The sequence below is a fragment of the Myotis nattereri genome, assembly GCF_964212035.1.
Source record: "Myotis nattereri genome assembly, chromosome: 16".
Lineage (NCBI taxonomy): Eukaryota > Metazoa > Chordata > Mammalia > Chiroptera > Vespertilionidae > Myotis > Myotis nattereri.
In genome coordinates this window covers 34,129,145-34,150,446 of record NC_138091.1, presented here as the reverse complement: position 1 = coordinate 34,150,446, position 21,302 = coordinate 34,129,145, and the positions used below count along the sequence as shown (strand labels likewise).

The following is a 21,302-nucleotide window of genomic DNA, read 5'->3' as shown; positions in this document are numbered from 1 at the left end:
AGCTTCTAGTTTAACATGTACTCATTTCAGGAAACACAGTTATTTACTATTGGGCCAGAAAGATGTGTGTATCAAACTAATGCATGGCGGCATAAGGGTAAATACTATAGTAAGAATAGTAAATCAAATCAGAGGAACACAGAGGAAGTTTGAATTCTAGTTATGGGAATTGCAGAAGGCTTCTTTTTACACACACACACACACACACACAATATTTGATGATTTTTAAAGAGGAAGGGAGAGCGAGAGAGAGAAACATTGATAGCGGAATGTTGCTCGTTCCCCACCGGGATCAAGCCCGTAACTTAGGCATATGCCCTGACCCGTAATCAAACCAGCAACCTTTTGGTGCATGGGATGACTCTCAACCAACTGTGAGCCACACTGACCAGGGCACAAAAGGGTTCTTTAAGAATGAACTTGATTTAGGCAAATGGAGCTCTAGCTATACTCATGTAATATCTAAATTTGTATTTACCTTACATGTATGTGTTGTCCATTGTGTAAGGAGGCTTTTTAAAAACATGCTGTGCAGCCCTTGCCTGTTTTGCTCAGTGGTTAGAGCATTAGCCTGTGGACTGAAGGGTCACAGGTTTGATTCCAGTCAAGGGCATGTACCCTGGTTGCAGGCTCGATCTCCAGCCCTGGTTGAGGCACCAACCAATCGATGAATATCTTTCACATCGATGTTTCTCTCTGTCTCTCCCCCTCCCTTCCACTCTAAAATTCAATGGGGGAAAAATTCTCAGGTGAGGATTAATTTTTAAAAAATACTGTTAGGTCTGTGTCATTGTCTAGTACACTGTTATATCCCTCATGAAATAATTACACAGCCAGTTCTTAATTTTGAGGATTTTCTTTTCAACAGGTTTTGCACTGATTGCAAAAATAAAGTCCTCCGAGCATACAATATCCTTATTGGTGAACTTGATTGCAGCAAAGAGAAGGGCTATTGTGCTGCACTTTATGAAGGTTTGCGGTGCTGTCCACATGAACGACACATACATGTTTGCTGTGAAACGGACTTCATTGCACATCTTTTGGGTCGTGCTGAGCCAGAGTTCGCAGGAGGGTATGAGTATGTAATTTGCTAGAATGGGCTATCTAGCGCTTTGCTTCATTTTATTACTGAAAGTTTATTTTCATCACCTTCTGCATCAGTACATATAATATGTATAAATTAAAGTGTGCCTGTAAAAATTTGCTTTCTTTAAAATATGCATTTCTTAATTTACTAAGTAAAAATAGGGAGAATGTGTTCTGTGGTGTTTGGTTCAGTCCTTTGCTCCTTGTTGCTTGAAGTAGGCAGACTTTTTTTTTGGCTTTCATTATTATAGATGATCATTTTCATTTGAAAATGATTAGAAGGGATAGTTTTCCTCCTTCATCCATGCATTTTCATATTTAAATGTTGTTTATAATGATGGTTTTTGCATAGGAAGTCAGGCCTTTGCAGCAGGGGGTTATGAAGTACTTTATTAATGTAATTCATGAACTGTGTATATTACTATTAAGTTATATAGGAACCTAAAATTTTATCTGTAGCTTTGTTGTGAAATATCAGGAAAAGTTGTTTATAGAATAAATGGAACCCATTTGTTTGTGTTTTGTGTAGCAACTTTCATTTGAGTGCCTATGTTCTGTTAGGCATTTAGAATACAAATACTCTTTTATCTCTGAAGTTCTGTGAACACTTCGGAAGACTGGCTTAGAGGGCTTTTGCCCATGATTGAGTCACTTTGGCGTTGCCTTTCTCCATTGACCCTCAAAAAAGAAACAAAGCCCAAATAGACATTGGCTGTAATTGGAAGGTTAGATTAACTGTCATGCCTACCATGAGCTGGACACTTGTATGTGTGACTTCTCTGTGCCCCAAAACCATCTATTTAGGGCCAGTTCCTGAATTACCTTATTTTTAGCAATATTAGGACTGTGCTCTACCTGCATGTATATTTCTCATTTTTTATATACATGTGTGCTTGTGTGTTTATGCATTAATTGAATTTGAATGTATAACTGTCTTGTTGTTATTAGGTTAATAGGTAGGAAGATTGTGTTTAAAATCTGAACTTGCAGATGTGTTATTCAGCTTTTACTGTTCCAATGAAAGGAGTTATGTATAATTTATTCTCCTTTATAGGCGAAGAGAAAGGCATGCTAAGACAATAGATATAGCTCAAGAAGAAGTTCTGACCTGCTTGGGAATTCATCTTTATGAAAGACTGCATCGGATCTGGCAAAAACTACGAGCAGAAGAGCAGACGTGGCAGATGCTTTTTTATCTTGGTGTTGATGCTTTACGTAAGAGTTTTGAGGTAAGAACAATGGGCTGCTTCAGTGTCCAAGGTTGCTTAAGTTATTGGACTGACTCTTAGTGTAAGCCATCAGGCTCACCTTGCCTAAGAGGGCTGTAATCCATTGATACAATGTCCTGTCTTTTGGGGGGTTAGGGAAGAAGTTTCCTGGGGAACTGGAATTTAAAAGAAGTTTGTGGGTTTTTCTTTGTTTTGCCTGCCTTGGCTTTGTAGATTTTCTCAGAGTAGAAAACTGAAGTTGGTTATTATTTAACAAGATGCTGCCATGAAGCATAACTAATGAAAAGTTAAAAGCAGCTCAAAAATAAGAAACAAAATTAGAAGCCTTTAATGAGACCTAGTATGCTTGCTGATGTCCAATAATATGAAGTAAATGCTGTCAAAATGCCATGATATAAGAACTACGTCTTAGAAGTACACAAGGCTCTTTATAATGTTGGTATTGGGTTCAGTGCATGTGATTTGTTAACCTTTTTTTCAGTTAAACACTACAGAACATACATTTTTGGCTAGTGAATATTTTGTTATAGTGTAGGACAGTGATGGCTAAACTTTTGAGCTCGGCGTGTCAGCATTTTGAAAAACCCTAACATAACTCTGGTGCCGTGTCACATATAGAAATTTTTTGATATTTGCAACCATAGTAAAACAAAGACTTATATTTTTGATATTTATTTTATATATTTAAATGCCATTTAACAAAGAAAAATCAACCAAAAAAATGAGTTCGCGTGTCACCTCTGACATGCGTGTCATAGGTTCGCCATCATTGGTGTAGGACATGATTATTATCCTTTCTTTGGTTCACCAGTCCCTTCTGAAAATGGTATGAAAGCTACAAACACTTTTTTCAGAAGCCCATCATGACCTTAAAGCACTGTTCTAGGCAGTCTGAGGAGATTTGTACTAGTTCTTGCTGAACAGATTTCTTACTCCTTTTCTCCTTGTATGTTTGTGTCTTCAATAACTAGATCATCTAATGGGGTTAAATATTAAATAGTCTTCTTATTATGTGACCAAATGAATGCTTAATTTGCTGTGTTAAAATTCTGAAATAGGGAAAAAAAATTTTGAAATTAGAATATGCTGGTGTGTGTAAGTCTGCCTTTCCCATAGGGATTAGTTGTATATTCACTTCCTGTGTAGATTTTAAGACTGTCATCACTTAAGGTATTAATATTTGAAATTCTTTGTGGGGATTACTGACAGAATTGCAGCATGAAATAATCAGTTTCTGTGTTTGTGGTATCACTTAAAATTAACAAATGAGAATGTTCATGGAAAATAAAGGAAGTTTTGACCACAGTTATTCACTTTCAACTTTTGTTTTTGTAATAGATGACCGTGGAGAAAGTACAAGGGATTAGCCGATTGGAACAACTTTGTGAAGAATTTTCAGAGGAGGAACGAGTAAGAGAACTCAAGCAAGAAAAGAAACGCCAAAAACGGAAAAATAGACGAAAAAATAAATGTGTATGTGACATTCCTACTCCCCTCCAAACAGCAGAGGAAAAGGAAGTAAGCCAAGAGAAGGTAGTATTCCTTAATATTGACTCATGAATACATTGTATTGCTTTTTGCTAGATTTCGGCATTTTCACTATCCTTTTTCCAGAATGTGAACTCCTGCCTTTTTTCCTGTTATAATCTGTATAAGCCAAATTTTTTAGTCATGTGTTTGTTTTATAAAGATGGTTTTCTTTTTTTTTAATCCTCATCCGAGAATATTTTTCCATTTATTTTTAGAGAGAGTGGGAGAGGGAAGGACAGAGATATCGATGTGAGAGAAACACATCAATTGGTTGCCTCCTGCATGAGCCCTGACCAGGACCCAAGCTGGGAGGAGCCTGCAATCGCGGTACATGCCCTTGACTGGAATCGAGCCTGGGACCCTTTGGTCCACAGGCTGAGGCTCTATCAGCTGAGTCAAACTGGCTATCTTTTCCCTGACCTTGGTATACTATTAGATCAAAGTTAACTCCAGGAGGTCATGGTTTGATTCCCAGTCAGGGCATATGCCTGGATTGCAGGCTTGATCCCCAGTTTGGGGGTGTGTGGGAGGCAGCTGATCAATGATTCTCTCATCATTTTCTATCTCTTTCTTCCTCTCTGAAATCAGTAAAAATATATTTTTTAAAAAAGTTAACTCCGAACATGACCTAGTGCAGTTCTCAACTTTTTGGTCTTAGGACCTGTTTGCATTCTTAAAAATTAAGGTGCCCATAATCTTTTATGTAGATTGTATCTGTCAATATTACAGTATTAGAAATTGAAATGGAAAAATTTTAAATTATTGGTTCTTTTAAAAATAATTTCATTATGTGTTAACATAAATAACATCTTCTTTTCTTTTTATCCTCACCCGAGGATGTATTTATTGATTTTAGAAGGAGAGGAAGGGATGGGGGAGAGAGAAACATCTATTGGTTGCCTCCCATATGCTCCCTGATTTGTTGGGATCAAACCCACAACCTGGGTGTGTGCCCTGACTGGGAATTGAACCTGTTATACCCTTTGGTGTATAGGTCGATGCTTCAATCAGCTGAGCCCCTTGGCCAGGGCTGAATAACATTTTTTGAAAATTAACTATTTTCAAAAGAAAAGGTGAGATGGGTGGCATTATTTTATATTTTTGCAAATCTCTAATATTTGGCTTAAAGGAATCAATCAGGTGGATTCTCATATCTGCTTCTGCTTTCATGCTGTTTTTCTCTTGCTGGTTGAAGCATATGAAGAAAGTCTTGCACTTTGAGTAGATCTTTTACTCATGCATGATTTTGCAACAGAATGCAAGATTATTTGAAAGATACCGGTTCAGCCCAGCCGGTGTGACTTAGTGGTTAAGCTTCAACTTTCACATCAGGAGGTAATGGTTCCATTCCCAATCTGCACATGCCTGGATTTTGGGCTTCATTCCCAATAGGGGGCATTCAGGAGGCAGCTGATCAATGATTCTCATCATTGATGTTTTTCTCTCTTTCCCTCTCTCTCTCTGAAATCAATAAATTTTTTTTATTTTTTTTTTTAAAGAAAGATACTGGTTCACTGAGTATCTCCACAGGTATTGACATTTCATTATATAATACCAGATAATCAATCACGTTAAAACCACTGCTGATCTCATCAGAAAGATTTTTAGGTATTGGGAAGCTTCAAGCTCATTGTGCTTGCATATGCAAGTTTCAGAATTCTGGTTGAGTTTGAAAGTTTGGTGAATTTTATCATTGACAACAAATACTGTTCATTGTTTTCCTTGAAGTGATGGGCTGACTTCATTTTTGTTTTTTAACTTCATTCATTTTTGAGAAAATGTCTTTTAATATCCAAGGTTTGAGTAACCATAGTTTGTCTTCATTCTTTCTTTCAAGTAAATTGATGATCCAGGAAAAATAGCAACTAATTTAGCTTTCAATTGAAACTGGCACAAGTACCTTCTCCTTGAGATAGTGATTGTATTTTGGCGTACAGCAAAAGTGCTTCAAGTGTACTTCCCATTTGTCACACAGGCTTTTAAAAAGACATTTACTGATGGGTTTATATTTAATAAAATTAATATTTTTATTGCTTCAAAGACATTTAGAAGTGAAATATCTGTCTCCTGAGAGTGCTTGACAAGTGAAGAATACAGTGACTATTAGTACACTTTGGTTGCCACTGCTTTGATTTGTGTTGCTAAAGCCCCAGGAACTTTTTCCACTGTTGCTTTTGTATCATCAGTGTGTCAATACAGTGAAAGAGCAGATTACATCTTAGTATTACGATGAAAATAGTTTTGATCTAAGGAACCATTAACTCGACTTGCTTTTAGTTGGTTCAAAGTCTTGAAGTGAATTAATATTTTTTTGTGAGAGTAGTTTTTTTTATTGTTAGCCTCATAACTTGTCTAATTAGTTAATATAAGTGTAGCCATTATGGGGTAAACCTTTTTAAAACTGTTTCTTAATGCTGATCCTTAAAGGAAACAGACTTCATAGAAAACAGCTGTAAAGCCTGTGGCAGCACTGAAGATGGTAATAGTTGTGTAGAAGTAATTGTTACCAATGAAAATACATCATGTACCTGTCCTAGCAGTGGCAATCTTTTGGGGTCCCCTAAAATAAAGAAAGGTAAGTAAATACAGTTTCTTTTTAAAATTAACTCTTAAGTTTATTTTTTCCTTTTAAATATAAGCTTTTAGAAATGCTGTAACCTAGAATTCAAGAATTGCTTTATAGTACCAAGAGTATCCTTTGGTCAGACACTTAATATTTCCTTTTTCTTTATGGTGTTTGATTTGTTAGTATTTGATAAAAACAAGAAATTGTAAATCCCTAATTGTGTTTTTATTAATTTACTTTCTACTTTTAATAAACCATTAATTTTGAAAATTTTCTATGGTCTTAAATAGTTCACATTTTGTCTTAACATATTTATTGGTATGTTAATTGTAACTGTCACCTAATTAATTCTCAGGCTTATCTCCACACTGTAATGGTAGTGATTGTGGATATTCATCTAGCATGGAAGGGAGTGAAACAGGTTCCCGGGAGGGTTCAGATGTTGCCTGCACTGAAGGCATTTGTAATCATGACGAACACGGTAGGTTCAGATTAAGCTTCCCAATTATTTCTGCTACATGGCTGATTTAAGCACTTAAATAAGAGATTACTGATTTCTGCAGGTGATGACTCCTGTGTTCATCACTGTGAAGACAAAGAGGATGATGGTGATAGTTGTGTTGAATGTTGGGCAAATTCCGAAGAGAACACCACCAAAGGAAAAAATAAAAAGAAGAAAAAGAAAAGCAAGATGTTGAAATGTGATGAACATGTTAGTGTCATAACTTGTAATTCTGAAGCCTTTGCGGTTGAGGGGGGAATAGCCTCTTTTCCTTGGTGTGGCAAGTGTGCAGCTTAGCTGCTAGGATTTACTATTATTGTTTTTTTAAGAATGAGTATCTTATGCAGTTCCATTGGTTGCTTATCTTGTGATTTGGGTGTGTGTCTGATGTGGTCATTTGTCCAACAATCCATGATTGTCATAAATCCAGTTCATTCTTTTCATAATACTTTGAAAGCTTGCTTGATCATACTTTTCCATCTGTAAAATGGAGAAAAAGGTCCCTCTCAGATTAAGTTATCTTCTGTAATAATAAAATCGTAATATGCTAATTAGACTGGATAGCCGACACCTTCCGGACGAAGCCAGGGCTGCGATGGCTGAGCCCCTTGCATGAATTTCGTGCATTGGGCCTCTAGTGTGAAGATAAAATGAGATTATATTGCTGGGTTAGAATAGTGCCCAGTATGCAGTGTTTAATAAATTTCAGCTGCTGCTTTTATTCATTATTCTTTTTAGAAATTTAATGCACTATTGGGGCTTTTTGCTATTAATCACTGCCTTCTTACCTGGGAAATCTTTTTGCTATGGTTTTAGATCCAAAAGCTTGGAAGCTGTATTACAGATCCAGGAAATCGAGAGACCTCAGGAAATACCGTGCACACAGTGTTCCACCGTGACAAGACCAAAGATGCACATCCTGAAAGCTGTTGTAGCTCTGAAAAGGGTGGGCAGCCACTGCCTTGGTTTGAGCATAGAAAAAATGTACCACAGTTTGCAGAACCTACAGAAATGTCATTTGGTCCTGATTCCGGAAAAGGTGCCAAGAGCTTAGTTGAACTCCTTGTAAGTAAACCATGATGTCTTATTGTGGATAACTGATTGCCCATGGCTAGATGTGGGAGTGGACAGAATTTTTGAGGGTTTAACCCTTTGCGGTTGTATTAAATTTGGACATGCCGTACTGGTCGGAATTAATTTCCATTGAAAGAGCAGTGATACATAACATGCAAGATTATGAAGGATAAACAAGATTTATTAATTCTTTTTTGGAACTACGTCACTACTAGTAGAATCACTACAAACGTTATCACTTTCTACGTCAGAGTCAGTATTCAAGGTGCCAAAATAAAACTCTTCATCGTTACTTTCAGATTCGCAGTACACTTTCGGTAACTTTCTTTTTGCCATTTTGGAGTATTATTTTGAAATATCTTAACAAGCAAGAATGCCTAATTACAGTTAATCGTAATTTGTAAAGCTTTATTTTAAATTCTGCGAAGTATCTCTGAAGCTTGTCAATTTCTTCACTCTCAAAAAGCGACTGACTCGCCACGGTGTTTTGCATGGCGAGTGTGGAACGACCGCGTTTGTTTATATTGAGTTTCGATATCTCCGATTTGTCGGGGCAGTGTTTTGGTTCGTGACAAGGTCGCTTAGACACTTAAGAGCTTTCAGAGAAATTATGAACTGATACATGAATGAATAGAGTTAAGATTCGTACGGTTCCTTGCTGTGGTGGCTGAGAGCAGACATACGACCGGAACGGTAAAAAAGCTTTGGTGGCTGAGAGTAGACAAACGACCGCAAAGGGTTAAAGTTGGAAGTGGGGGAAATTAAGAGCATTATTTCATTATTGTTTTGGTGACTTCATTTTTGTTCTTCCACTCATGGTTTATGCAGCTACTCAGAAGTACATTTCCCTGTTCTCCTTTCTCTCAAAGGTAGAAGAAACTAGTTGGGAGATGAGGGTAGAGTTAGCATCATGTCTAGGAATCTGCCTCCTTCAAGAGGAGGGTTATTGTAAGGAAATTGCCTTTCTGAGTGGCAATTTATATAGTAGCCACCCTTCCAGACCAGAATCTGAACAAAAGCCCATATTTTTAGGTTACTCCCTTTAGGTCATGCATGATAAAAGCATAACTGAACATGGAAATCCTTTTATAATTGATTCTAGTTCTTGATACTTGAAATGAGGTATATATACCTGATTCCAAGTGATCTAGTGCATAGCTTGTGTGGGGCTTAGAGGAGGGGGAAGGAAGGAGAAGGGTGGTGTCTTTTCTATAGGATCTTAATGGAACCAAATGCTCTATAGAATACTACTTTTTCCTTTTTCATAAGGTTATAAAGTTAGATGCTGTTGCTGTGTAACAAAGTTAATAAAGGTTATATTTTACTTAATTTGTAGAGATAAAAGTTTCAGCTTAGAATCAACTAGAGATACGTCTGGTTATTTAAAATTTGGTAACTTAGCTGTAACCATCTCTAATTAGTCACTTTTTTTAAGGCAGAAAGAAGATATGTTGGTATCAGCTAGGCTCATTATAGGCTTCTAGGAAAAATGTTAGATCCAGAGTTTCAAACCAAATCAAACTGAGTTGAATTTTATTCTCATTTAGTACTTTCTAAGACAGAATAACATTATGCTTATTCTGTAAACATTCCAATTAAAGGTTTTATTTTACTGAATTGAAACTAAAACGCTAGACTGCTTTTTAATATTTAGCTGTTCTCCATCAGCATAACATTTTGCATTCTTTAAATCAAAGTCTTAATTATTCCTTTAATTTGCAGGATGAGTCTGAATGTACTTCAGATGAGGAAATCTTTATCTCACAAGATGAAATACAGTCATTTATGGCCAATAACCAGTCTTTCTACAGCAATAGAGAACAATACCGACAGCATCTGAAGGAGAAATTTAATAAATACTGCCGCTTAAATGATCACAAGAGGCCCATTTGTAGTGGCTGGTTGACAACGGCTGGAGCAAATTAAATAAATAAAATAGCTCTGTCTTTCAATGAAACACTCAAGATGACTACTGCGCCTTCTCTTTCAAAAAACCTCTTAATTTAGTGACTTACAGCAAAATTTTATCTTAAATCAATGTGATTCTTTCTTGTTTTGGGAGATGGTGGAGGTAACCTCATTAGTTTGTTCTTTCTTTAGGCTTGTGTCTGTAGTGGCTGCACAGGCCTGCCATATGATTTAAGCCATCTCTTTCATTAAATGTTTCTCTTCCTGTGAGACTTACTAAAGCAACTTAGTGGCAAAAAGTAATGTTGTACTTATACTTCTGTACAGAAATGACAACGAGCTGAATATATGGTTTTACAAAGTAGACATCCACTTGCGAAATGTTTGGATGTACTGTTAAAGCGCAATGTGCAAAATTTAAATAAAGAATATTTATTAATATGCACAGTAAAATTTGGTGTACATGTTTCTGCTTAATGTGTGGCACTATTTTAATATTTGCCACTTGTGGACTTGGTACTTGGCCAGTGTTGATGTTAGAGAGGATAAGAGCAAATGAGGATAGAGACAGATTGTTGACAAAATTCTTACTTTAGAATTGACAGCCGAGAAAAGCAGTTTCCAATCTTTTGTTTTTATATATTTATCTTTTAACACTGGCCAGCATCTAACTTTTTCGTAAGACTTAATTGCCATTATTTAAAGTTCCCTTTTACATAACACAAAGCACCTTAACTTCAGAGGTTCATATTGAACTAGAAGAATGAAAACAAAATTTGGCAGAATTTCAAGCAAGGATTGCCTGATTAAATAATTATTCAGTGGGTAGAATTGGGATCAGAAGGCTGCACTGAGAGCTAACCACATTGCGGTCTTCGTAAGTGCATGTTCTTACGTGGTTTTCAACAATAAAGTTACTATGGCATTACAGTTCACTGCTTTCACAAGCTGTCTGAATGCTGAAGGAGAGATTCCCCTAGGATTACCATTTGGCTGCTATTTAAAAAGTTGAGTCAGTAGTTCAATAAACACATATGCTTAGAGCTTTGTTGTCTGCATGTTAATACTTGGTGGGCAGTATACAGGTGGTGGGACTGCCAATACCTCTGTGCAATGGGGATGGAGTGAATTTTATGGGCTTTCTACTGCGTAATCAGATTTCTAATCAAATTTCAGTGGGCAACATCAGAAGCCTAATGAGATTTAATTTTTTAGTTGGTGGCATTTCTTTGATCCACCTCTTGAGCTGTCTTTTCAAATCTTAGTGTTGTATAGGGATTGGGGCAGAGGTAAAATGAGTCATGATTCCTCTCTGATCCTGTTGCTTTCATCCTGGAATCCATAAAGATTGACCAAAGGCCTCCCACAGCCCTTGGCTTTGGTCCCAATCCCCCCTCCACCACCTGTTGCAGTCAAGTTTCCTCTTGCGATCCCTAAAAGCAAGAGCTGGTTTTGTGTTAATTTTTGCCCTGCTGGCCAAATACATGAGTGCTTGTTGAATGAATAAGCTAGCCACATGCTTATTCCATTGCTTGCATTAGAGGGATTCCAGTAGTTGGATACATCTTTTCTTTGGAAGGATGGCTATATTAAGGATGCAGAAATGGCCCTAGCTGGTTTGGGGGTCAGCCTTCGGAGTGAAGGGTCCCAGGTTCGATTCCGGTTAAGGGTACATGCCTGGGTTGTGGGCTTGATCCCCAGTGGGGGGCGTGCAGGAGGCAGCCAGTCAATGGTTCTCTCTCAGCATTGATGTTTCTCTCCCTCTCTGAAATCAAATATATATATATTTAAAGAATGCAGAAGTGAGGCAGCTTTCAGTGCTTTGATGAAATATATCCTAAGTAGCAAAACCAACAACCCAGGAAGAGACAAAAGGGAGAATGGAGTGAAGGCACTTTAGGAGCACATCCTCTGTGGTCCAAACCATGCTTTACCCCTTTCTGTCTTAACTAAGTTTAGGTATCTCAAAAATGAAAGTATTAGTAAGTACTATCTCATAGGGCTGTTCTGCATATTAATATATTTAAAATGCTTAAAAGTGCATGTCACACCGTAAATGCCCAATAAAAGCTATTGGTTTCATCTATATATTTGCTGCAATGAGAGTGAGAAGGTCTAGGGCAGTTGGAAGTAGTCCATTGGGATAGAATCCCCCAGTGCACATGTACTTGGAGGTGTTTCCATTTCTAACCATCACTTCTTGGTTAGTAGGATTGAGAGTCCCTCCCAAGGTCACCCATCAGCCACCGGCTGGTTTAGAAGGGCGTTGGAGTCACCTTAAGTGCCCTTAATTTCTCTTCCTGGCCTTGGCCCAGGAACAGGAAGGGCTACTGAGCATGCGGCGAGGGTACGTACGTGCATCCTCGGGCCTGGAGCAAACTCCTGCTACACGTCGGCTTCCCTGCCCCAAGGGTAGAGCTCACCTGGGAAGCCGGACCACATAACCCCGGGACCCTCCAGCGCAGGCCCTCACCCATAGAACGGACAGTTCCCTGCGCCGGGGGCGAGGCGGGACCGGAAGGGGCGGGGCCATGCCGCGCGGCGTCGCGGGGGGCGGGACGGCCGGGTTGCTACGCCCTCCGGCGAGATGTGGCCGACAGTCGAGGAAAGGAGGGTGGAGTCCCGGCCGCAGGCCGCCCAGGTTGGAGGCAGTTCCAGGCGCGGACTCGAGGCGGGCCGGGCGGCGGCGGCTGCCGTGTCGGTAGGGGAACGGCCGAGCCCCTGCGACCTGGGGCCGAGCTCCGCCGTCCAGGTGCCCAGCTCGCGCAGTGAGATGGCCCGGGGAGGCATGGAGCGGTGGCGCGACCGGCTCGCACTCGTGACGGGCGCCTCGGGGGGCATCGGCGCGGCCGTGGCCCGGGCCCTGGTCCAGCAGGGACTGAAGGTGGTGGGTTGTGCCCGCACCGTAGGCAACATAGAGGTAAGGCCTGGCTGGGGAGCGGGGTGCCCTGGGAGGCGTCGTTTTCGCCGGGGTCCGGCCCCGGTGGGGGAGGGGGAGTGACCGGAGTTGAGCTGGGACGCTACCCTCACTTGCCTGCCACCCCCGGGCCATTTGTCACGGGTTTAGGGACAAGGTGATGCCTAGTAGGGCAGGCCTCTGATATGCCCTCTTTTAAAGAGCCGTTTAAGGAACAGTCCCTACCCCATTGTACCAAACCTCTGGCATCTTTCTCCCTCCTACCTGCCTGCTCGGGTAGGCTCGGGAAAGGGGAACCAGAGATCCGGCTGGCGAGGCTGCCAGGGAGAAGGAAAGAAAGCTTTCTGGACTCAGTGGCTACGTTGGCTACTGGATTGCTTTCTCTGGTCCCAAGACTTAGCCCACAAAGCCAAGGAAAGTGGCTGGTCAGCCAGATGAGCAGAAGCTAGAGGTTATGTTGGTGATCATTTTTTTTTTTTAAACCCGAGTCTGAGGTTGGGGTTGAGGTCAGAGTGGTTTTTCTGAAAACAAACAAAAACAAACGGGCTAGTCCCCCCTCCACCGCCAAATCTGAGGGTTAACCCCCTACCCAGTGGGCATAAAGGAATGACAGTGGGTGTTCATAGATAGACCCTTCTCCAATTTGACTGTCCTAGGTGGGACTGAGGAGGTGAAATAGGCATTGAACATGCGAGCCCTGAGGGGGGCAAAGCACTAGAAATGGAACTCGGGCTTCCTCTTAAAGTGGGGTTGGGAGCAGAGTTGTGAGCAGCAGGAACTCAGAGACCAATGAAACGAAGTTGGCCATGTTGGAGCATGGGGGAAGAAGAGGAGAAATTTCCATCATGTTGCCTGGATTTGCCCAGCAAGATCACTCTCAGGGGTCACGCTAGTGCTTAGCTGCAGGGCATTATCTCCACCATTGCTCAGCGTCCCTGTGCAGGGCAAGGGTAAGGAAGCCTTGGGTGGGGGCAGAGGGAGAGGGTATACAGGAAGGAGGGCTGTCCCCTCCCCTGCTGCTGCCCTAAGGTATATTTTATAGCCTCTTAGATAGTCCCAAGGTCACCTGGTTACACCATTGCCCGACTCTGCCCCTCCCTTTCTCCTGGAGCTCAGGAGCCTTGGAACCTAGAGGGTTAGGCCAGTGATAAGACCAGTGGATTCCCTAAGTCTAAAGCCACCCTTGTCTTCTCTTCCTACTGCCCTGCCCTAAACTAGCCAGGAAAGGGAGTCCCTGAGCCCCAAGGGAATCTCCAAGCAGATCACTTAGCCCCAGGAGGACCGGTGGGACCATGAAAGGACAGGGACAGGGAGAAATATATTTCCAGTCCTTCTATTCTGGCTTTCCTGTGGGGGCTTTGAGTCTGGAGGAGGAAGGGACAAGTTGCCTGCCAGGTGGGGAGAATTCTAGGTTACCTTGCCCATAATCTGCTTTTATTGATGGGTTGATTAATAGTGAAACAGAGCTTGAGTTCTGGCCTCCTAGAGAGAGAAACCCTGTTTCCTGAGGTGGTCATGAGTAGGTAAGATTGGGTGAAGGGCTTCTGAGTCCCAGACGACTATACCTTTTAAACTTGGAAAGTTAAAGCAGAAAAGAATTTCCTAGGTCACCTGATCCGGCCATTTATTCCCAGCTTGGTTTGGGGGGAGGGAGGCTGCAGGCCAAGGCAGCTGGCTAAGCTAGCTTTCCTCTAGGGCACCCCGTACCCTCTAATCTTCTCCCTCCCGCACATGTACAGTCACCTTCATGAGACTCAGGTGCCCAGTCGCTGGCCTCCAAGGCCACATGGCTTGTTTCTCCCTGTTTCTGAATGTCAGCTTTCCTTACAGGGATCTCAGTGGCTCTGCTTTCTCAGGTCTTCCCCTTCCTCAGGGCTCTTCAGAGTGCTGAGGGCCCTGTCAGTACACAGGGAGTGCCAATGTCACTTGTCACCTGACTTGCCTCAGAGTTTCCAGAGAAACTTTGGGGTGGAGGGTGGTGCACCATGGGACAGAGAAAGAATTTGTCCTAACTTCCTGACCCTGTATATAGGGCGAAGGAAGATGGGCAAATGGGCTCGATCGAAAAAATACGTGTGCAATTTGCGGAGGGAGGGTGATAGTTCAGATATAAGCCTTCTGGATGAGGTGATGGGGGAGAAGAGATGGAAGCCCTGGCATAACCAGCTCAGTGGCTCGTGGAACCGGTGGAAGTATGGGGTGGGGTGAGAGGTGCATCTTATGTAGGAGCAGAGAAGGTGTTCTATTGAGGGAGAGGAAGAAAAGAAAAACCACTCCATTCCCAGTCCCTGGGCCCCCTTCTTAGAATTGAAGACTCCAGTTTATCTGTGAAGTTACTCCATTGATAATCTCAACTTTCCCCTCCCTCAATCAGGGAGCACTCTCATCCCCTGGACTTTGACCAAAGAAGACAAGCTTAGGGGATGGGCAGTCCCAACATCAGTGTGACCAAAAGGTGGCCACCAAAGGAGAGAGTTCTATAATCGTTGACAGCAGAGGGAGGTTGTCTCTGGCAGGGGAGGTGTGGGAGTGAGCAGCTCACCCCAGTTAGATCCCTGTTGGGTTTCATAGGAGCTGGCTGCCGAATGTAAGAGTGCAGGCTACCCCGGGACTTTGATCCCCTACAGATGTGACCTGTCAAATGAAGAGGACATCCTCTCTATGTTCTCGGCTATCCGCTCTCAGCACAGCGGTGTGGACATCTGCATCAACAATGCTGGCTTGGCCCGGCCTGACACCCTGCTCTCAGGCAGCACCAGCGGTTGGAAGGACATGTTTAATGTAAGGGCTGCAGACCTGGAGAGGGGGGCTGGGAGGACGGCGGGGAGCCCAGAGGTGGTGAGCCAGAGCACTGCTCCGGATGGGACAATAGCAAGAGGGAGCTTTGGGTTCCTTCCTGGGGCACCTTGACTGTCCCCTTTCTTCTTTCCCTACCAGAGGGATAGTGAGTGGATGAATGGCCATTTCTTTTCCATTCTTCTTTCCTTTGAGGCCCTGGGCATAGTTCTTAAAGTCTAGGCTGATTTCCTTCTATCGGAAGAAAGCTCAGTAGGGGAGAGAGCTGCTGTTTACTGAAGGTCCCCATATGTCAGCACTATGGGTGCTTGGGAACATGGTCTTATGGGAAGGAAAGGAGCAAAGAGACAGGAGACGATGTTCTTAACCAGCCCTGCCAGCAACTATGTGGCTTCAGGCAGGTAGTTACCCCTTCTGAGCTTCCATCTTGTCACATTTAATTGGGATGAACATACTTATACCATCAGTATCTGGGGTCACTAACTCTAATGTCCCCTGTGGCCAGGTAGGTAATAAGAGAGTGAGGCAGGTCAGGTGGGGTCTGCAGTAAGTGAGAAAGCACACGGCCATGTACAGGGGCAACCACTGCTAGCGTCCAGTGTCACTGCTGTGGGGCAATGTGGCCCAGTGTGGCCAAATCTTATGAGAGAAGTGGGGAGCCTGTGTTTTTATGTGACACTCTGTCCATCCCATTCACTGAAATCTCAATTCCACGAGGGCAAGGATTTTTGTGTGTTTTATTCTCTTAAGCCTCAGTTTAGAAACAATCAATAGATATTTTTTGAATGAATGAAACCTTCTAATACATGCTGGAAATGAATTTAAAATGCTTTAAAACTACGTGTGGCCCAAACACAGCCTGTAGGACATGGGTTTTCAACTTCTGGACTATATTATGGGGCAATATTGGATATGAAATTATTCTGAGAAGTTGAAAGCAGTGTGTATATGCAATGTGTCTTTCCCCTCACAATTCTTTAAAAAAATATATATATATATATATATGTATATATATATATATATATATATATATATATATATATATATATTGATTTCAGAGAGAGGAAGGGAGAAGGAGAGAGAGATAGAAACATCAATGATGAGAGAGAATCATTGACTGGCTGCTTCCTGCATGCCCCCCGCTGGGGATCGAGCCCACAACCTGGGCATGTGCCTTGACCAGGAATCGAACTGTGACCTGGTTTATGGGTCGATGTTCAACCACTGAGCCACAGCAGCCGGGCCCCACACAATTCTTTTCATATCTGCTCACAGAAGCTTTAGCACCTAACAGGTGTTTGGGCCAGGAAATGAACAATGACCATTAAAACAATGAACAGTGAAAGTGAAGCACTCTCCTTGCCCTCACAGAGCCTTCTGGGAGATCTGAGTTGTGGCCCTCACCTGCAGTAGGTGGGTCTCTCAACCTGGATCTCAACTTGCCCCTCTATAAAGTGAGGGACTTACGTTAAATCCCTAAGGCCCCTTCCAGCTTGAACATTATGTAATTCTATTAGGGTCATCCTATGAGGCATCTTCTCCACTCCCATCCCTAACCCCCAGACCTAGGAGATTCACTTCCCTGACATCCAGGGACCTGTTTCTCCTACTCCTTCTGCCCTCAGGAGCTGAGTTCTCTGCCCCACAAACCCACACTGCTAAGAGGACCAGAAACAGGGCTGAGAGCCTCCTGTGTCCTTCTGCTGTGAGTGCTGTGGCAGGTTCACACCCAAGGTGTTCTGTCCTGATGCCTGGCTCTGACACCTGATAAGGACAAACATCTAATTTCCCGGCTGGTCCCGTCTCTTCTGGAGAGGCGAGACATGAGGACCTGTTGAAAGCTTTATCTCTGCTTGTCCTCCTGGGTAAAGCTAGGGGTGGGGCTGGGCCGGAGCTTTAGAGCAGAGACACTTCTTCAGGCCTCTGTTCCATGAAAGGTGGTGGGGATTTGGTGTCACCTCTGCCAGAGCGAGGAGGAGAGGGCAGAAGGCAGGAGGCCCCTTGGGAGGTCCCCTGCCTTCCATGACAAGTTACCCACCTTCTTAAGAGTCTCTGTGCCTAGTTCTGTAGATGGAACAGAGGTTAAAGGAAGGAGGATCAGACCTTTTCTACTAGTACTCTCAAGGGAGGGGACAAGAAAGGAGCAGAGAATAGCTGGGTAAGGTGGGGAGAGGCCATGGTGTGTTTGAGGAGAGAGATTTTTAAACCCATTTTAGGAAGGATTTGAGGCTGTTTAGGAGAGAGCAGGATCAGGGGCATGTCCCAGAGAAGAGGGTATTTGGAGAAGAAAAGGAGATGGTTCCCTAAGGCAGAGATTCTACTATTTGGAGAGGAGACAGCCAAGATACAGAGGGTTCCTGGGTTGTGTATGGGATTTGGGGGGTTTCTATTCCTGTTCACAGGAACCTGAGGGTCACCCAGGGAGAGAAGCTGCCTCTGCTGTCAGCGGGGGCTGGCAGCTTTAGGGGGAGGGGCACCTCTAAGGCACAGTGCCCTGGGTCTGTTGTTGGTCTTTGGTAGGACCTAGGCACTGTTTTGGAATGCTTCCTGGGGGTTCTCTGTGGCTCCATCACCTGCTCAGATGGGCCCAAGCTAGAGACATCCCATTGCCCTCCCTGGCCTGCAGGTGAATGTGTTGGCCCTCAGCATCTGCACGCGGGAAGCCTACCAGTCCATGAAGGAGCGGAATGTGGATGATGGGCACATCATTAACATCAACAGGTGAGACAGGTGGCCGAGGGCTAGAGAGCAGATCACCACTCACCCTCCTAGCTGGGTGATCTGTTGCAGCTTATTTGACCTCTTTGAACCTGCTTCTTTGGTAAAGTAGGGATTTAATACTCAGTTAACACCCAATGGCATGATTATGGTGAGGGGAAGAATAGTGTATATCAAGTGCCAGCCCCTAGTTGGCTGGGATGGGTGGCTCAGCCCTGTCTTTGCAGTGGAAGCCTAGGGGCTCTGCTGGCACTGAGATTCTCCATTCCTCAGGCCCTGGAATGAACCCCACCTTGTGATACAAAGAAAGACTACACAGTATCATTGGGGAGCCTCCCCTCTGAGTGGGGAGACATGGCCTCTGCCCTCAGAGATCTCCCAATAGAACCATATCAGTGAATGTGCAGGTGAAATTAAGAGATTTTTGACAGCCTGTGTGACCAAGAGAGGGGAATTCTGTGGTCACTGTAGGGAAGACGTCTAGAAGAGTAGGGTTTTCAGGAGCAGCTTGAATAACAGCTAGATTAGTGGGCCGCAAGGATGGCCTCCAGAGGTCCCCTTTAGAAGGCTTCCCTGTAGCATCGAGGTGGTGGGGTTGACTGGTACAGCAGGGGGCACTGCTGGTCTCTCGGGAGCATCACTGTCTTCTTTCCCCTTCCCTCCCTCTACCCAGCATGTCTGGCCACCGAGTGGTACCCCAGTCTGTGGCCCATTTCTATAGTGCTACCAAGTATGCCGTCACTGCACTGACAGAGGGACTGAGGCAAGAGCTTCGGGAGGCCCAGACCCACATCCGAGCCACGGTGAGGGTGTGGCCTGGCCCTGGTGGGGATGGGATAGGCACAGGCCCTCTCCACCCCCACACTTGCTGCCCAGGGAGCCCATGTCCAGGATGTGCTGCTTTAGAACCCCTGCGAGCATATTGGGCACAGAGCTCCTGGGCTCTGCTGCTACTTGCATGGCCCTGCTCAGTACTTGAGTGTCCCGTTTCACTGACTTTGAGGTAGGAGGGGGCTGGCCTGACTGGAACATGGCGGGTGAGACTGAGGGAAAGCAAGGGATTGTGGGAAACCAGGTGCACAGTGGCAGGAAACCAGGACTCTGGGCTCTGCCCTTGAAGGCAGAATGACCTTGGGCAACTTACTCAACCTCTCCAAGCCTCAGTCTTTGCATTTGTAAAACAGAGATGATAATCAGGTTATGAGGTTTTCTAAGAGAGAACATTTTGTCAAACATTTACCTGGCTTTTAGTAAGGTCTCTGTAGGCGGTAGATATCACTGTGATCATCACCAGTGGCAGCCTTGGAGCCAGGAGGCAGCTGCTGACATGGGACAGCCAACCTTGTGAAGCTGGGGCCCTGTGGCTTCCGTCCTTTCTCTCCAACCTCCTCAAAACCTGGCCTCTGATTGGGGTTGGGGTTGGGCAAAGCTCAGTTTCTGAGCAGGCCCTCTCTGTCGGCCCAGTGCATCTCTCCAGGATTGGTGGAGACACAGTTCGCCTTCAAACTTCATGACAAGGACCCTGAGAAGGCAGCTGCCACCTATGAACACATAAAGGTGGGGCCTCCCTCATTCTAAGTGAAGGCAGAGGGAAGGGAACCTGTCCTTCTAGCCAGGCCTTACTCCTAGAGGGTTGGGGTGGGAATGTGGATGCTGGAGAGGACCTCAGTGGTGGGAGGGAACTTGGATCCATTCTGTCCTCATCTTAATCCCCCTTTTCCCTGGTGCTCAGTGTCTGAAACCTGAAGATGTGGCCCAGGCTATCATCTATGTCCTCAGCACCCCCCCACATGTCCAGGTAAGTCTGGCATTGGCTGTCCACCCCATGGAGAAGCCCAACCATCCCCAGAGGAGGAGAGCAGAGAGGCCTTAAAGAGGGTGGCAGTGTCCTGACTGCCTCAAGCCTTTGTGCCTTCTGCAGATCGGAGACATCCAGATGAGGCCCACGGAGCAGGTGACCTAGCTTCCTGTGGGGAGCGCCCCCTCTTCTCTTCACGGATCTTCACAGCTTGCTGCTGACCTTTGGGTTGTAGGTGTTAATTTCTGGATCCTGGACACCACTTCCTCTCTCCGTCCCTCCCAGGGGTTTGAAAATGTTTGAGGTCTTTTCTATTTAGTCCAATTGTTTCCACCACAAATGTGAAAAGTGGGCTGGGGAGAGGAGGTGGTGTCCCTAATTACTTTACCTGTTAATTCATTCTTGGTCCCCTTCTTGGGCTCCTTGGCCTTTGTTTGCTGTCCTTGGTCTCTTCCCTTTGACTTGGGGAAGGACCTTGGCCAGAAGGGTGGCTTCCCCCTATCTTCTTACACTCCACCCCCTGTTGCTCAGGGATGAGGTGGCAGGGGGAACTCCTCATCTTTTATCTGAGTGGTTATGGAGGGCTCCAGCTTCCTCCTCTCCCTGCCCCAAAGCCCCCTCCATCCCTTCTCTCCTCCCCCTTCCCGCACCTAGTTCTCCAGTCCAGTGGGGGTCATCACTGTACTCTGATTGGCAGCACAATACCAGGGTCTACCTCCCAAGTGGATTTCAGTGTAATAATTAAAAAAGAAAAATTGCAACAACCCACCTTGGCTTTGTGAGTGACTTTCAGTTCTTCCCCTTTCTTTGTGATCTGGGGTGGTGGTTTCTCAGAATTTCTTCCAGGTGAGTGGAAAGTGGGTGAATTTAGAGCCTCACTTCTGGAGTGTGGATTACCTTCGGGTAGCAGGTGTGGTTTTGGGTTGGGTCTTGAAAATTGGTAGAATTTGCCAGCCAGAAAAGAAGACAAGATGTGCAAGGCTCAGAGGCCAGAAAGAGCATGCAGTGCTGTGGGAACAGCACAGAACTTAGTGCAGGAGTGAGATGGGGCTGAAAAGCCTGGATCCCGGGAGGTCTGAATGCTGAGCAAAGAGTTTGGCCATTACCTGTGGGCCAAGGGCATCAGTTGGCTTGTCAGCAGGTGCGGGACAGGCACCGAGCAGTGGCTTAGAGATTCA

At 44.1% G+C, this 21,302-nt stretch overlaps 2 protein-coding genes across 5 annotated transcripts in view; both read left to right on the top strand.

Annotated features, from left to right (window-relative positions):
* Positions 1-10,931, top strand: part of GGNBP2 (gametogenetin binding protein 2) — a 31,777-nt gene extending 20,846 nt beyond the window's left edge. Inside the window, exons 7-14 of one of the 2 annotated variants that reach the window (XM_081110667.1) lie at positions 869-1,072; positions 2,141-2,315; positions 3,654-3,848; positions 6,273-6,420; positions 6,767-6,892; positions 6,975-7,123; positions 7,730-7,978; positions 9,710-10,931. In XM_081110667.1, the coding sequence (XP_080966793.1) occupies positions 869-1,072; positions 2,141-2,315; positions 3,654-3,848; positions 6,273-6,420; positions 6,767-6,892; positions 6,975-7,123; positions 7,730-7,978; positions 9,710-9,913 (1,450 nt within the window). In that variant the 3' untranslated portion in view covers positions 9,914-10,931. Of the gene's footprint in view, positions 1-868; positions 1,079-2,140; positions 2,316-3,653; positions 3,849-6,272; positions 6,421-6,766; positions 6,893-6,974; positions 7,124-7,729; positions 7,979-9,709 lie in introns of both variants that reach the window. The other variant, XM_081110666.1, reaches the window with a different exon arrangement.
* A 1,510-nt stretch (positions 10,932-12,441) lies between these two features.
* On the top strand, positions 12,442-20,890 carry DHRS11 (dehydrogenase/reductase 11). 3 transcript variants are annotated; one of them, XM_081110191.1, is made up of 7 exons: positions 12,442-12,815; positions 15,384-15,593; positions 18,235-18,329; positions 19,000-19,129; positions 19,791-19,883; positions 20,059-20,124; positions 20,248-20,890. In XM_081110191.1, exons 1-7 carry the CDS (start codon positions 12,483-12,485, stop codon positions 20,287-20,289), a joined length of 969 nt encoding a protein of 322 aa, XP_080966317.1. In that variant the 5' UTR covers positions 12,442-12,482; the 3' UTR covers positions 20,290-20,890. The 3 variants fall into 3 exon arrangements, with proteins under 3 accessions (XP_080966317.1, XP_080966319.1, XP_080966318.1); XM_081110193.1 differs by lacking the exon at positions 15,384-15,593 and having other exon boundaries at positions 12,459-12,815; XM_081110192.1 differs by lacking the exon at positions 19,791-19,883 and having other exon boundaries at positions 12,474-12,815.
* The last annotated feature ends 412 nt before the right edge of the window (positions 20,891-21,302 follow it).

Bases quoted from the DNA above. Each gene is read 5' to 3' on its own strand.
- DHRS11 (XM_081110191.1), top strand. From the start codon at position 12,483: ATGTGGCCGACAGTCGAGGAAAGGAGGGTGGAGTCCCGGCCGCAGGCC. The intron at 19,130-19,790 runs GTGAGGGTGTGG...CTGTCGGCCCAG, and splicing joins AGACCCACATCCGAGCCACG to TGCATCTCTCCAGGATTGGT. The intron at 19,884-20,058 runs GTGGGGCCTCCC...CCTGGTGCTCAG, and splicing joins CCACCTATGAACACATAAAG to TGTCTGAAACCTGAAGATGT.